Source organism: Aplidium turbinatum, chromosome 8 (assembly GCF_918807975.1).
Source record: "Aplidium turbinatum chromosome 8, kaAplTurb1.1, whole genome shotgun sequence".
Taxonomy (NCBI): domain Eukaryota; kingdom Metazoa; phylum Chordata; class Ascidiacea; order Aplousobranchia; family Polyclinidae; genus Aplidium; species Aplidium turbinatum.
In genome coordinates, this window is record NC_137479.1 from 27,561,829 (window position 1) to 27,577,393 (window position 15,565).

Sequence of the window (15,565 nt, forward strand, 5' to 3'; positions counted from 1 at the left end):
TCGGTGGATCATTTATGATTTCATGGATAAACTTAATGTTTCTTTTACAGGTGAAAGACCGTGGAGAACCACCCAGGACTACAAGAACCGCCACTACTTTAATGGCGGTCTATCACCCGTGCTGGCTGCCTATCTAGGCGGTCACACTCCAGAAATGGAGTATTTGATCAAGGATGGGTGGTCTGCGATACCACTCATCCAAATCATTAATGAAATCCCCACTGGGTACGCCCAGTGGGTGAGAGAAGCATTAGCTTCTCATAATTTATAGAATAATTAGATCTACTTTGGAGTAAAATTTTATGATCCTCCACTCCAAAGTCTGGAATAAACTATTTATTACTTCAACATCTAATGAGTAATTTATTCCAGGTTGTTTTAGGAATTTGTCAGTATGTATAGTTGTGAAATTTGTGGTGCTCTGTTTCAATCAAGAGGAGGAAAGACACGTCACATGATGAAACACAACAACATTCGGTGGCCTTGTCAGTTGTGTGATAAGACATTTACATAAAAAGTATCACGAAACCGACATGAAAAGAGGATGCACAAGTGAGTTTGTTTTTTATCACACAAAAGACAGTTCTGTATGTCGATATTTTTTAATCATAAATTCATTTTAGGAAAGTTGAAAGTGTTGGTGATAGAGCAGAGTGTTCAAATGGAGGAGTTGATGCTGATTTACTTAACCCAGAATTTTGGAGGTGAATGAACAACAAAACATATTTTATCAAACTAAAAAAGAATAAGTTTTACCCAATTACAAAAGAAATGAGTTATTTTACTTCTAAAGAATTTTTTTTTTACTTGTAAAGAATATTAAAGAATATTTTTTTTTTACTTGTAAAGAATATTTTTTTTACTTGTAAAGAATATTAAAGAATATTTTTTTTTTACTTTTAAAGAATCTTTTTTGTTTGATTTTTTTTCAGAGAAATCGACTGGGTAGAGAATGAAATGGAGCAGGATCTTGCAACCACGCAGTGGTGGAAGTAAGTTTTAAGATTAAAAAGATAAACACTATATTATCACCAGAGAAATTCAGCAGAGACCCACTCACTCCTCTTAAAACTTCAGTCAGTGATTTTTCAGCAGAGACCCACTCACCCCTCATAAAACTGTAGTCAGTGATTTTTGTTCTGTTGTTTTGCAGAGAGATTGATTGGGATCAACCATTTCAAAATCAAGAAGGTGCCGGGTAAGTTTGTGTAATTCATTCATCTTGCAACTTAGATAAATTTCAGTAGCAGTTGTGGTAAAGAAAATAAATAAGTTGAATTAATTTGTTAAAATAGCACCACCACTCACCACCTTACTTGGGGGCAGCACTAACCTTATTTTTACTTTTATTTTTTCTAGAGCAGAACCATTGGAAAGCAATGAGGATGTTAGGTGAGTGTGTTTAACTTATGCATGATAGTTTGTTTTGTTTTTTTGCTGAGAGTTGTGTTATAATAGTTGTTGTTAACTTTGTTCAGTCAGATATTTACTTTTTTCTTTACTTAGTTGACTGAGTTGATAAAGTAAGGTGTGAGTACACATGTTCGTTTTTGTTTAATTTCAGAGCATTTAGACAACAACACATCTCAAGTATCCGAGCAAACCACAGAACCAACCAGAGAGTCCAGGACAGATACAATTTTGCTTTGGATAATAACAATTTAACATCAAGAACAGATGAGTTTCGACGTGATATATTTGAAAATCAACAATCTCAATTCAAAATTAACTATAGTTTTGGTTTTATCTTACGCCACCGAGTTAATGGACTGCTGCGGTACTTTCATAGTTCCCACGGAGCGGATCGTGTGTTGCAATTCTCACCCCTCATATCAAATGCTCAAGATTTTGACAATTTTTTAGAAACTTTGGTTAACCAAGACATTTTAGAAAACGCTAGAGCACAACGACCAGATTCTAGTTGGATTGTAGACTGTGTTACCAATATCACATTTTTTGTCAACAAATTACCAAAACATAGTATTGGTTGTGGTGTAGAATTACCTGATTTTATTTTGAATAAGAATGGTTTAAATGCTCTTGTGAAAAGTCAACACACTGGTGTTGTGTATACAGATAATCTGTGTTTGTTCCGTTATCTTGCCTTGCAAGCTGGTTGTTCATGTCATAACTTGGAAACAGTTGCTAAAGAAAAATTTTATGCATATTGCACACATTTTCATGTTGACCCAACACAATTTTCAGGTGTTTCATTGTTTGATTTAGATCAAATTGAAAAGTTGTTTAAAATTAATATCTATATATATAAATTAGAGATGAAAGAACAAGTTATTGCTTCTTTAGTTCAACGAAGTGTTAATCGATTTCCACAGACTATGTATTTGAATTTATTTGAGAACCATTTTAGTTACATTTTCAACTTATCTCTTTATTCAAACACTTTTGTATGTGAAAAATGCCAAAAAATTTGGACCCAAGGTTGGTCTTACAACAGACATTTGAAAATGTGCGATACTAATGTTAAACACAAATTTGTAGGTGGTGTTTACAACACACCTCAAAATGTTTTTGATAAATTAGAGCAAATCAATATCTGTGTTCCTGAAACTCAACGTTATTTTCCCTATAGGGCGTGTTATGATTACGAATGTTTGTTTTCTAGTGATCAACTTCCCAGCAGATCTGATACAATTCAGTGGGAAGCCGAACATGTGCCTGTTAGTGTCAGTGTGTGTTCAAATGTACCAGGTTTTGAAAATCCTGTATGTTTTGTTGACGAGGGAAATGTAAAAAATCTTGTTGCTAAAAAGTTAGATTATTTAAATCGAATTTCAACAGTTGCTTATAACATACTTGTTGATAAATTTAACTATGTATTTGAAGAATTGGAAAGTCGTTGCTCCTCTGATGAAAAGAACCCTAAAAACAAACCCATTAAGGAGTTGATCAATCGCTTTGATGCTTACTTAAAAGAATTACCTGTTCTGGGATTCAATAGTGGTCGATATGACTTAAATTTGGTAAAAAGAGAATTTTTTGAACAAATCAAAAATGATATCGAGTTTGTAGTGAAAAGGAATAACAATTTCATGTGTGTTAAAACTGAAAATCTCAAATTTCTCGATATTATGAATTACATTGCTCCTGGTTTTTCTTATGACAAATTTATTAAAGCTTATGATGTGGAACAAACCAAATTCTTCTTTCCATATGAATGGTTAACTGACTTGTCTCAACTAAACCAAACCTTTCTACCAAACCACGAGGCTTTTTACAGTCAGCTAAAAGGGTGTAACATTACTGCCGAGGAGTATGCTTTATGTCAAAAGACCTGGGAGGATAAGGGTTTTCAAACAATGAAAGACTTTTTAGTTTATTACAACAATCTTGATGTTGGGCCTTTTTAACTGCTGTTGAAAAGTGTTTTCAATTTTATAAATCTAAATGTCTTGACATGTTCAAAGATGGTATCTCTGTACCTGGTTTGACTTTAAAATATTTGTTTTCTACTCTTGATACTGATGTAAACTTTACTTTAATTGATGAGAGAAATAAAGATCTTCACCACTTACTAAAATCTCAGATTGTAGGTGGGCCTTCGATTATTTTTCACAGATATCAAGAAAAAGGTGTGACAAAATTGCGTGAACTAGAATATGGCACAACTGCCAAAGTGTGCCAATCCATCCTTGGATTTGATGCTAATGCTTTATATTTATCTGCTCTTTCTCAAACAGCCCCTACAGGAAGGTTCATTCGCTACAAAGAGTCAGAAGGGTTTAAACCTACCACGTCTCACAAGTACGGGTTTCTTGCAATGGAATGGCTCGAGTTTCTTTCTTTTCAGGAGGGTTGTCATATTCAACATGCATTCAATCGAGGTGAAGTGAAGGTTGGTAAAGTCTATGTAGATGGTTTTTGTAAAGAAACTCAAACAATCTATCAGTTTCATGGATGCTACTGGCATGGTCACCGCTGTCAATTGAACATCGATTCTTCAACGGGGCTGATGAAAGAAACAAATGCATCAAATGGTATCTCCATGGAACAATTGAGGGAAAACACGGACAAGCACACCAAGTATTTGCACGATTTAGGTTATGTAGTGGTTCATATTTATGAATGTGCATGGTTAGACAAAAAAAAGAGTAATTGTGTAAAGGAATTCTTGAAAACTTTGAATGTGATAAAACCCTTGTACAACATGACCCAGGATTCTTTGCTTTCTGCAATTTTAAATGATAAGTTGTTTGGGCTCGTCTTGTGTGACATAGAAACACCTGAAGAGTTGAAAAGTTATTTTTCTGAATTTTGCCCCGTTTTTAAAAATGTTGAAGTGTCCCGTAATGATGTTGGAGAGTGCATGCAGGAATTTGCTGAACAAAACAAGCTACTGCCTCAACCCAGACGAATGTTGATTTCAAGCTTCTTTGGTGCAAAAGTCTTATTGATTACCCCTTTGCTAAAATGGTATTTGGAACATGGCCTTATAGTTACAAAAATTTATGAAGTTATTCAATACCAACCAAAGAAATGCTTTCAGAAATTTGCAGATCAGGTCTCGAGCGCCCGCCGTTCCAGTGATATCGACCCTTCCAAGAAAATTTTGGCAGATACTTTCAAACTGTGGGGAAACTCTGCTTATGAGAAAACGGTAACTAACAAACAAAAACATAAAAACATCAAGTATTGTGACAGTGAGTCTGTCACGCAAGCTATCAATGAACCTTTTTTCCATCACTTAAACCCCATCTCTGATAATCTTTTTGAAGTAGAAAATTTCAAGAAAACTATTAAATTAGATCTCCCCCTCCAGATTGGTTTCTTTGTTTACGGGTATGCCAAACTAAGAATGTTAGAGTTTTACTACGATTGTTTGGATAAATTTGTTGATCGCAAAGACTTTCAATGCCTCGAGATGGACACAGATTCTTTGTACTTTGCCATATCTGCAACATCTTTAGAAGATGTGATCAAACCCGAAAAGCGTGTCGAATTCTTTTCCAACTACCACTTATGGTTTCCTTTTATTGCTTGCCCTTCCCACCGTGCTGATTTCATTTCTATTAAATGCAGTGGTGGTGAGTTCGTTCCCCAAGAGTGTTGCATTGCCCAACAAAAATTTGATAAGCGCACTCCTGGTTTGTTTAAGGAGGAATGGGCTGGCACAGGTTTTGTGGGTTTGTGTTCGAAAACGTATTATTGCTTTGGTACTGTTGATAAGCAAGTTTCTAAAGGGCTAAGTACAACCACCAATAAATTCAACAAAAATTCTTATCTCAATGTCATCAAAAATCAACAAAGTTCTGGAGGGACCAACATCTCCTTTCGAGTGAGATATAATAAACTGTTTACCTATCGTCAAACTAAAAAAGGGTTGGCCTATTTTTATCCAAAGCGTGTTGTATGTTCCGATGGAGTCACAACATTACCATTGTCTCTGTAATGGATTTTTTGTTTACTTTTGAATTCGTGTTTGCTTTCGCAAAGATATTTCATGTGTTTTTCTCTACACCCAGTAAATAGTATCGTTGTTTTCTGCAATACTTATTCAAGATTTTTTTTTTTTTTTTTTTTGCAGGTTTAAGTTGATTTTTAAAAGTTACAGTTCATAATGAATTACATTACAAGATCTTCTCCATTGGAACAAGATGATGATATATATGAAGCTATCTTTCTGGAGCATGATTACCCGGTGGATGTCGACAGAGCCAAGATGGAGTACCCTTTTCCTACTGGTTCGGACTTGTGGTTGGGGAGATACCGAAAGTGGTTGGATGGAGCTCTTCAGCTGATCAACAAAGAGTCGAACTGCCCTTATAAAAATTCATTTGATTTAGACAGTTTGTTTCTTGATTTGGGTTGCAATTGTATCATTACAGATGTTTTTCGTGAACGAGTCATCATTTATAAATGCACCTATCATCGGGTACACCCCAATCAATTGCATTGTGATTGTGGTGAATTTTCTTGCAACATATGTAACACACTATGTTGTTGTCTGTGTAGAAAATATTATAAAACAAATATCATAGATTGCAAAAGAATTGTTGGTTGGTATTATCTTTGTACAACATGCTTAGAATTGGAGTGGTCAATGCGTTTCCTGAGTGTATCATAATGTTATTATTGCATTTCAGAGTTAGGATTTCAAACACTATGTCTAATGAATTGAGTGATGGTGATTGATTGCGGCTGGCGTCCCAATTACATTACTCACAGGGGTGGTTTGTCCTTGGTGCGCAAATTGGAATTACATTACCGATTCTCGAAAACATCAAGGAGGATTATCGATATAGTACGTTTGGTCCAACTAATCATCAAGTGTGGAGTTGTGAAAATTTCTAACATTTTGTTCCTTTGCAGCATTTGAAAAAAAATACGCTCTATTCCGGGCATGGGTTCATCTACGAGGACGCTCTATCCCCGATCTCGTTGCTGCTCTGAGGGAAGCTAAAGTCTCAGTGGATGTTTGGCGTTTCCTGAACAATAAATAAACTGTTCTGTTTTAATTTATTTCATTTGAAATTATGGATCCATCATTAAAACATCCTTTCACTTGTTTGGTGGCTGGTCCAACTCAATCTGGAAAGACTTGTTTTGTTTCGAAGGTAGTTCAGCACGCTTCCACGCTTATACAACCTCCAATTGCGAAAATAATCTGGTGTTACTCAGAGTGGCAAAATGCATATGAACAACTGAAGGGAATTGAATTTATAGAAGGTTTACCATCAATAGAAAGTTTGGATAATTCTCAAACGAAGTTATTGATTATCGATGATTGCATGGGTAGTTTTGAAAAGAACTTGGCTGATTTATTTACAAAAAAGTCACACCATAAAAACTTGAGTGTGATTCACATAGTGCAAAATATATTCCATAAAAGCGTTGGTCATCGCACGGTTAGCTTAAACGCTCACTATCTAGTCTTGTTTAAAAACCCGCGAGATGTGACGCAAGTGCGCCACCTAGCAAAACAAATGTTTCCAACTAATATAGATATTATGCAAGAAGCATTCCGTGACGCAACTTTACACCCATACGGGTATCTTCTCGTGGATTTGAAGCAAGAAACTCCTGATCATCTGAGGTTAAGAACAAACATATTTCCTGGTGAAAGACAAGTTGTTTACGTTTCAAAAGTATAAAAACACGCATTTGTTAGAAGTGTCATCATTTGCAAAAATGTCAGTGCGACTGAGAAGAAACGCTTCTGCTCTTCAAACGCTCGCTACCTGTAAGCCACCTTTACGAAAAGCCATAATAAAGGCAGCGAGTCAGGATTTAATCCATTGTTTGTGTGAGTGTGCGCTAAATATATTAAAAGGGCACGTCCATTTAAAACCAAATCAAAAGAAGATTTTATCTCGTCATAAGCAGACCTTGAGAACTATCACAAAGAAAAGTGTATCGTTACCAAAAAGCGAAGGCTTATTCAAAAAGGCGGATTTCTATCGGCCCTCATCGGGCCACTTCTAGGGGCCGTGATCCCTGCAATTAGTTCATTGTTCACAAGAAAATGATGCATACAAGAAAAATGGCGTTAGTTGATCCGAGACATCTCAACGAACAAGACAAAATTACAACTAAACAAACCCTCTCCAACTTGGACAAAGAAATGAATGAAATTCTTGCTAGTGGTTTGGCAGATGATGAGAAGGTAAAACTCTACCAACAAATCCTACAACGCTATCTACAATTTCAAACTAAAAAAACTGAACCGCTCCATATAAGTATTGAACCACAGCTGGAGGAAAGAACTCATGAACAAGAACTTTTACAAAACAAACAACAAAGTGAACAGATAATATTACAAAGTATCCCAAATAGGTTTGCAAAAAAAGGACAGCTATTGATGAACTTTATAAAAGACGACCCAAATTTAAAGTGAAATGATAAGGGTGAACTGATTGTCAATGAAAAGGTGATCCACAACTCAAATATTCAAGATTTGGTCAATGATTCGTTAAACGCAAGAAAAAACTTTCAACCGACAGGATGGAAAACATTTATGAATGCATTAAGAGTGTCTAACGTGCCTAGACATTTAATTGCAAACAAAGATCGATTGAAATTCCTTGAAACTAATTTTGACACATCTCCTTTAATTTCTACACCGAAAAATAAGCGTCCCCCATCTCTGAAGTCAAAAAGCGAACCTAGAAATAAAAGGTATTGGCTCCCTTACTGATCATGACTCTTCATCAAATTTATTACAACCCAAAAAAGGTTGGAAGTGTAGGTGGAGTTAATGCTTTACAAAGAGCTTCAAAAAAATCTTCAAAAACAGTGAAAGAGTGGTTGCAAAGTCAACGTGCTTACACGCTTCACAAACCACTAAGAAGAAAATTCCCCCGAAGACGTGTGATTGTTGGTTCCATAGATGATCAGTGGCAAGCCGATTTGATTGGATTGAAACGACACAATGATGGTTACAGATTTTTGCTGACTTGCATCGATGTCTTGTCTAAGTATGCTTGGGTTGTTCCACTTAAAGATAAAACAGGAAAAAGTCTTATTCAAGCATTTCAAACAATTATTACAAAAAGAAAACCACTACGCCTTCAAACGGATAAAGGGAGTGAATTCACGAATCACTCTTTCCAGATGTTCTTGAAACGAAACAATATCTCTTTCTTTACCACACACAACGCCGAAACAAAGGCAAGTATTGCAGAAAGATTCAATCGTACTTTAAAAACCAAGATGTTTCGATACTTTACAGCAAAAAATACCCTGAAATATGTCAATATTTTACCGGACTTGGTTCGTGTGTATAACCACAGTTATCATTGCTCAATCAAGAAAGCACCGGTTGATGTAACATTGCAAAATCAGGAAGAGGTCTGGCAAACTTTATACGGAGAACCTCGTGTTTCAAAACAACCAAAACTTCATCTCGGTGATGTAGTAAGCATTACCAAGGAAAGAAGAACGTTTGAGAAAGGTTACCTCCCAAACTGGACAGAAGAATTATTTACTGTTTCTAAAGTATTGAGATATGACCCACCTGTTTACAAAATTAAAGATTATAATAACGAGGAATTGGAAGGATCTTTTTATAACGAAGAACTTCAAAAGGTTATCAAGAAAAAGGATGAATACTTGGTGGAAGCTGTTCTAGCAAAACGCAAAAATAAAGTTCTTGTCAAGTGGTTAGGGTATCCACATTCTTTCAATAGTTGGATTGGAAACAAAGAATTACAACGTCTCAAGCAATAATGTTTATATTCTCAAACAATGTTTTATTGCGTTATTTCGTATGTTACTGCTTGTATTGTTAGTATGAACTCGATTGAGATTAAAACAATTTTAGAAAATGATACGTTTGCAAATGCTTACTTCAAAGGAGTACTTGCTAGAGATGAGCTTTTAAATTTAGACATTGAACCTCCTGCTTTGTTAGTGGTCAATTTAGACCCTCGAAGCTTACCAGGTTCCCACTGGGTAGGGGTTTATATCAACTCAGAAAGAAAGGGTGTTTATTTTGATCCAATGGGAATAAGACCCTTGTTTCATGATATCTACAGGTTCATAGAATTACATTGTTCAGACATTGAGTTCAATGATCGCACAGTGCAAGATTTCAATTCGACGACATGTGGTCAACATGTCGTTCTTTTTTGTCTTCTCTCCGCTAGAGGTCTCTCTCTTCAAGATATTCTTGAAACATACTCATCAAATTTGAAAGAAAATGATGATAAAGTTCGAAACTTAATCCCTCTGTAGCGGACGCGTCGGTTAATACGCGCGCTCATATGCTGCCGTCCGTGCTGACGGCGACATTCCTGGGCAGAACAAGATTGGGGCTGGCAAGGAATGACCAGGACACGATGGTCTTCACACTGTCTATTTACTAACTGGCTTGACGGCTAACACTTGACTACAAGATTGAGTTCTCCAAGGCTCCGTCGTTTATTAATCGATCCACTATTTTCAGGAGAACAGAGATTTAAACATAGCGAACTAAGAACACCGAACTTTCAAAGAATAGAACTTCAACTTGTAGAAATCAAATAGCCAGCTTGGTTGCAAACAGAAAATACTAGCGAACTTTCTTGAATCGTCTCGAATAGTATAGTAGAGTAAAGTCTAGTAAAGTTGAATAGTGAAGTACAGTCTAGTTGAATAGTAAAGGTCTAGTTGAATAGTAAAGATCATGGTTGCCGTTACTTAAGAAGCACTCTAGCTTAATTGGAAAGACGCAATCTACAGGTATTGCCAATTCTACATGCGATTATTTAACATTATATAACGGTGGATCCACTTATCGATGAAACAATGATTCAGGCATGGTACAAAGATTGATTACAGGATTGCATTCCGAACGTATGCGGTATTTGTTGATTCGAAACGAAGGTGCTAGAATTCCATATGACGTCAGTATGTGACGTGCGTTACGTCAGAGCTCTCGGGCGCCACACCTCTATAAATACCACTTCCCAGTACAAACCAATCATTTCAAAAATGGATACTGAGATTGAAGCATCACCAGTTCCTTCCATAACAAACGGAACGGCTGGACAACAAAAAGTGGTCTGGAAACATTCACTAGCTTTTGTCTTTCAGGTTTTGCTTATTTACATCATCGTTTGTGCCTCAATTTATAACTTGAGCAACAACACACAACAAAAGGATCTTTGGATTTCTCTTTTAGGTACCTGTCTTGGATTTATTCTACCAGCCCCGAAAATCAAACGTTAACATGTATCTCACTTTACCATCCAACTCGTCAATGGATATATTCCCAGACAATACACTCACACATTTCAAAGTAAAGTTACCACACAGAATTGAGCTGTCTGGTGAATGGGAAGTCGGATTAGTAAACATTCATTACCCCCACTCTTGGTATAACATTTCTGATAAAAACAAAGAAATGGCAGTGAGTTCAGACCAACCACAGGAATATCACATTGAGGTGATAATCACTAGAACTAAATATGTAAGTTTCAATCTTCCTTCAGGATATTATGAAAAACCACGCGATTTAGTGAATGCCTTTCGAAAGTTCAATGAAAATCTACAAGAACGTGCCGGGCCAATTTATAGAGAACTGACACAACATAATCTCGAAGGAGATCACTTTTTTAATATCAATTATAATGAAGACACTCACAAACTAACTTTTCGAATAAAGCCTTTATTTGCGTTAAAGGTTTCTCGATCACTTCAACCTATACTAGGAACAGACGAAACCTATCTCGTTGACAAAGAGGAGATGAAATACCCATTAGATTTACAACACAACTATCGAATTCTTTATGTATATTCTGACATTGTAGAAAATCGTGTTGTTGGAGATGCACACGTTCCTTTGCTGGCCACTGTCCCTGTCATAGGGAAGAAATTTGAAAACGTCACTCATACGTTTCAAAGGATACAACATCACCCCTTGCGAGTCAATGCGTTTGAAGGTGTTGAAATCAGTATAAATACTGATTCTGGGGTTTCAGTTCTATTTCAGTCTGGAAAAGTGCTACTGACCCTTCATCTACGTCGTCGGAGAAAATGGTAGCATCAAATGCTTATGAACACTATTATATCAATCAGGCCGGGAGTGGTTTGCCTGTTTTTCATGGGTCACCCGTACAAGGTGGGCATGGGTTAGGGGGAATTCTTGTGGGGATTGGACGCATGGTTTTACCGTTAATAAAAAGTGGAGCGAAAGCGGTCGGGAAGCAAGCCATACGATCTGGTTCTGAATTTGTTGGTGATGTTCTGAGTGGACATAACGTCAAGCAAGCAGCTATTCGACGATCAAAAGAAGCAGGAAAGAACCTTTTGGGTTCAGTGCTACACCAAAAACCGAATAAAAAGAGGAAGCGTCCAAGAAAGCAGATCATTTCAAACAAAACGAAGCGGAGAAAGCAATCGAAAGATATTTTTTCTTAATGGCTTTTCTCCACCCTCAATCTTGTGAATGTGTGAAAGGACAACTAGATTTGTTTTCCGTTCCATTAACACAAACCTCGGTAGAATCAGGAAAATGGATTGAATTTCGACCAATTAACAACATATCAGAAGGAGGGGCCATAGAATTTAATGTGACTTCATCACATTACTTGGATCTCTCAAATTCTTATTTTGTGGTTAGCGCTAAAATTACTAAAGAAAACGGACAAAATCTAATCGGTACTGATGCAGTTGCACCTACAAACCTGTGGATTCATTCACTTTTTTCGCAAGTTGAGTTGACTTTCAATGACAAATTGATTTCTGCATCAAACGTGACTTATCCTTACAGAGCGTATTTGGAAACTCTCTTATCTTTTGGACAAGACAGTAAGAGTAGCCAGCTAACCGCATCAATGTGGTATGCTGATACACCCTCACACATGAATTCCCTAGCAGCCAACAACACCGGTTTCACAAAAAGAAAGCAACAAAAGGGTTTGAGTCAAGTACTCCACATGGCTTCAAGACCACACTTGGATTTGTTTTCACAAAATCGTTATTTACTAAATGACGTTAAAATGAGGTTAAAACTCATTCGATCTAAAGATGCATTCAATTTGATGGGTGCAAACAATTCAACATTTAAGACTGTTCTAAAGAGCGTATCTATGTTTATACGTCAAGTCTCTATAAGTCCGTCCGTTTCCATCGCCCACACAAAAGCATTGCAAGTCGGAAACGCCAAATACCCTCTCCGCAGGGTAGCTGTGAAAAGGAAACATGGAATGGAAAAGGAAACATGTCCACTAATCAAGAAAATCTTTTCAATGGACAGCTCCCTAAAAGAGTGGTGATTGGTTGTGTGACTAATGCAGCGTTCAATGGAGCTCGAAATGAAAACCCATTTAACTTCCAACACTTTGGTATCAACTTCTTAGCTCTATACAAAAACGGAGAACAAATTCCTTCAAAACCTTTACAGCCTAATTTTACTTCTAAAGAGTATGTTCGATCCTACATGTCTCTATTTAGTGCCACAGGAAAGTTTTTAAAGGATCAAGGAAATGGACTGAACTACGACGAATACGCAAATGGATACACACTGTTTGCCTTTGATCTAAGCCCAGACCTAACAGATGATGGGTCATTGGATTTGGTAGAACGGGGAAATTTACGGATGGAGATGCGTTTCGCGGAGGCGTTGGAGAATACAATCAATGTGATCGTTTATGGGGAGTTTGATAACATTCTTCAGATCGACAAGAACCGCAATGTGATTTTTGACTATACCGTTTAATAAATGTTGTGTTGTAATTATTGCGCAATAAAAATGATGTAATATAAAAGCAAGGTTTGGTGTGGAAAGACAGAGCAGTACAGAAAGTGAGGCAAGACGGTATGAACTCCTACGAACTACGCTTGAGAACGTTCAATGTGGATTGGCCACACCTACAAAATACTTTCTCACCACCTGCTATGTTTGCCGAGGCTGGATTCTTTTACCTTACCAACTCGGACTGGGTAAAGTGCTTTTCATGCGGTGTCAAACTACATGGATGGCAGCAAAGAGATGACCCTTGGTTCGAACATGCAAAATGGAGCCCTCTGTAAGTAATGTACCAATCAAATTAAATTTAAAAAAAATGAACAAAACAACTCACCATGATCATTCTTAACAGATGTGAATACTTGAAAAATAAGAAAGGAACGCGTTTCATAGAAATCATCACCAGTCAATTTTTAAACGGTCCACATAGTAGTTTCACAAGAGATGGCCGGGTTTTGATCAACAACCATCGCTCGAGAACAGAACAACGATATATGTTCTTTTCCGGGGAACCTGATACTTCACGCCTACAAAGTGAACCAGCTAGACCTGCAGGGGAATTACTCATGGAAGGACTTCAACGACCACAAAGAAGGGTGGAGACAGAGGTCATCGACAATAATCTTTGTGTTGTCTGCTTAGATAAACGAACCAATATTATACTTTTACCGTGCGGGCATTTATGTTGTTGCCGAACTTGTGAACAAAAAATTAGTACATGTCCTTGTTGCAGAAAACATATTTCAAAAACTATCATCGTTTATCGTATTTAATAAAATAAACTTTCATAGAGTGACGTCACGCACCGAAATCAGATGTTGTTACCTTTATTGTTACCCTACCTGTGGTGCTACCTTTGTTGTTACCACATCCGTTGCTACTTTCGGGGCTTCTAGGACGCATGATTAACTACTAAGGTGTACACAAGGTTTGCTAAAAAAGTTTGAAAACTGAAAGTTAAAGAATTAAAATAAAATTTTCTACAAATTATGCAATCTTCATTTATTCATTCTGTTGCTTGTCTACAGTAGGCTACAACAAATTAAACATTTCTAGTAAAAATGGAGTGTACGCTGCCATCAAACTGAAGTTAAACTAGAAATCAGTTCAAAACAAAACCGTTTTTTCGGAATCTTGTTTCACAAATAATGTAGAGAATATTAGTGGATAGTGGTTTAGCACGCCAACTGCCAAACAGGAGGAATCTATCTGCTTACCTCTGTCTGTTGTAGGCCTATTGTATCTGAAATTAGACTAAAAATTATTTTTTTAAATTCCATCAATTAAAATCTAGTTAAAACCAAAATCAAATTAAAATTAAAATCAATTTAAATAAAGCTTAAAAATATTATAAAACTCTAATTGACTAAAATTTAATAAAATAAAAAAACCTTTTTAAAGATCTTCATCGTCATCGTGTAAGCCTCTGCCCGAGGGTCTATCTTTTTACCACTCCAGATTCGCAATGTTCCCGGACTAAGCTGGAAGGCTACTAGAGAGCAGCCAGGTTTTTGGTTCATCATCCAAGACACGCAGACCTTCCACTAATCCACTCCATTAGGTGGCTTAAAGATGGAGCAGTCGTTGATGATGTGGTCTGCGGTCTGTTCATCAGCACCACGTTCACAAGTAGAAAAAGAAGCCATTCCCCATTGGTGCATGGTTAAGCGGAAAAGCCCAACGCCCTTACGGAAACGGTTGAGGCGCACTTACGCCTGTATTTGTAGTGTCAGGCCTGTGGAACGGGTGTCGGCATCGGGGATGAACCAACTGAGTCTCCTGGGGTTTGACTACCAATTAGACTTCCATTTATTGTCTGCCAATTACCCGCAAAGATGTTCTGTTTATCAGCTTCGTTGATCAGTAGTTGAGCGGCTGGCACAAATGTGTGCCTTGATTTCAGTCACCAGGGGTGCTCTCTTGGGAAAGCATAGATCTTGAATTGAGAAGATAGTTGGGCTCCAATGCCCGTCGACCGAGAGAAAGTGGCTTCTTCGCGACGAAGCTCAGCGAGTTGGATGCCAGCAAAGAATAAGAAGATTGACTAATGGTGTGGGACGCAGGCACCGGGTTACTGTACACAGAACGCTGTTGATGGCAGTGAGTACTGCGGCACCAAATAGGTTCGCAGAACTCTGCTGAGGAGTAGACAAGGGTGAGGGCTGTTATACATAAAGTGTCAGCCCTCGCTCCCCAGCTGGAGTGTGACAAGCGCTTGAGCAGCGCAGCGTGCTATGGAAGTTTCTTGCACAGTGACACCAAATAGTGGAGGTGCATGAGCGATCTGTCTAATGTCACCCGAGTTTTTTTTCGGGCAGAAGAACAGTGATTTTCCGTTGTTCAGGACATTCAGATCGCGATCAGCTTATCGGTTATGTA

General features: G+C 37.3%; 2 protein-coding genes across 2 annotated transcripts; both read left to right on the forward strand.

The window, feature by feature from the left end:
• Window positions 1-430: 430 nt before the first annotated feature.
• Window positions 431-6,102, forward strand: LOC145776219 (uncharacterized). The gene is given in 7 exon segments (XM_082587621.1): window positions 431-552; window positions 624-704; window positions 933-992; window positions 1,154-1,198; window positions 1,360-1,392; window positions 1,565-3,354; window positions 3,357-6,102. Coding segments are annotated over 7 exon segments (4,068 nt in total). The 5' UTR covers window positions 431-544; the 3' UTR covers window positions 5,408-6,102.
• A 5,753-nt stretch (window positions 6,103-11,855) lies between these two features.
• LOC145776220 (uncharacterized protein F54H12.2-like) lies at window positions 11,856-13,156 on the forward strand. The gene is made up of 2 exons (XM_082587622.1): window positions 11,856-12,365; window positions 12,620-13,156. Exons 1-2 carry the CDS (start codon window positions 11,856-11,858, stop codon window positions 13,154-13,156), a joined length of 1,047 nt encoding a protein of 348 aa, XP_082443748.1.
• Window positions 13,157-15,565: the final 2,409 nt, after the last annotated feature.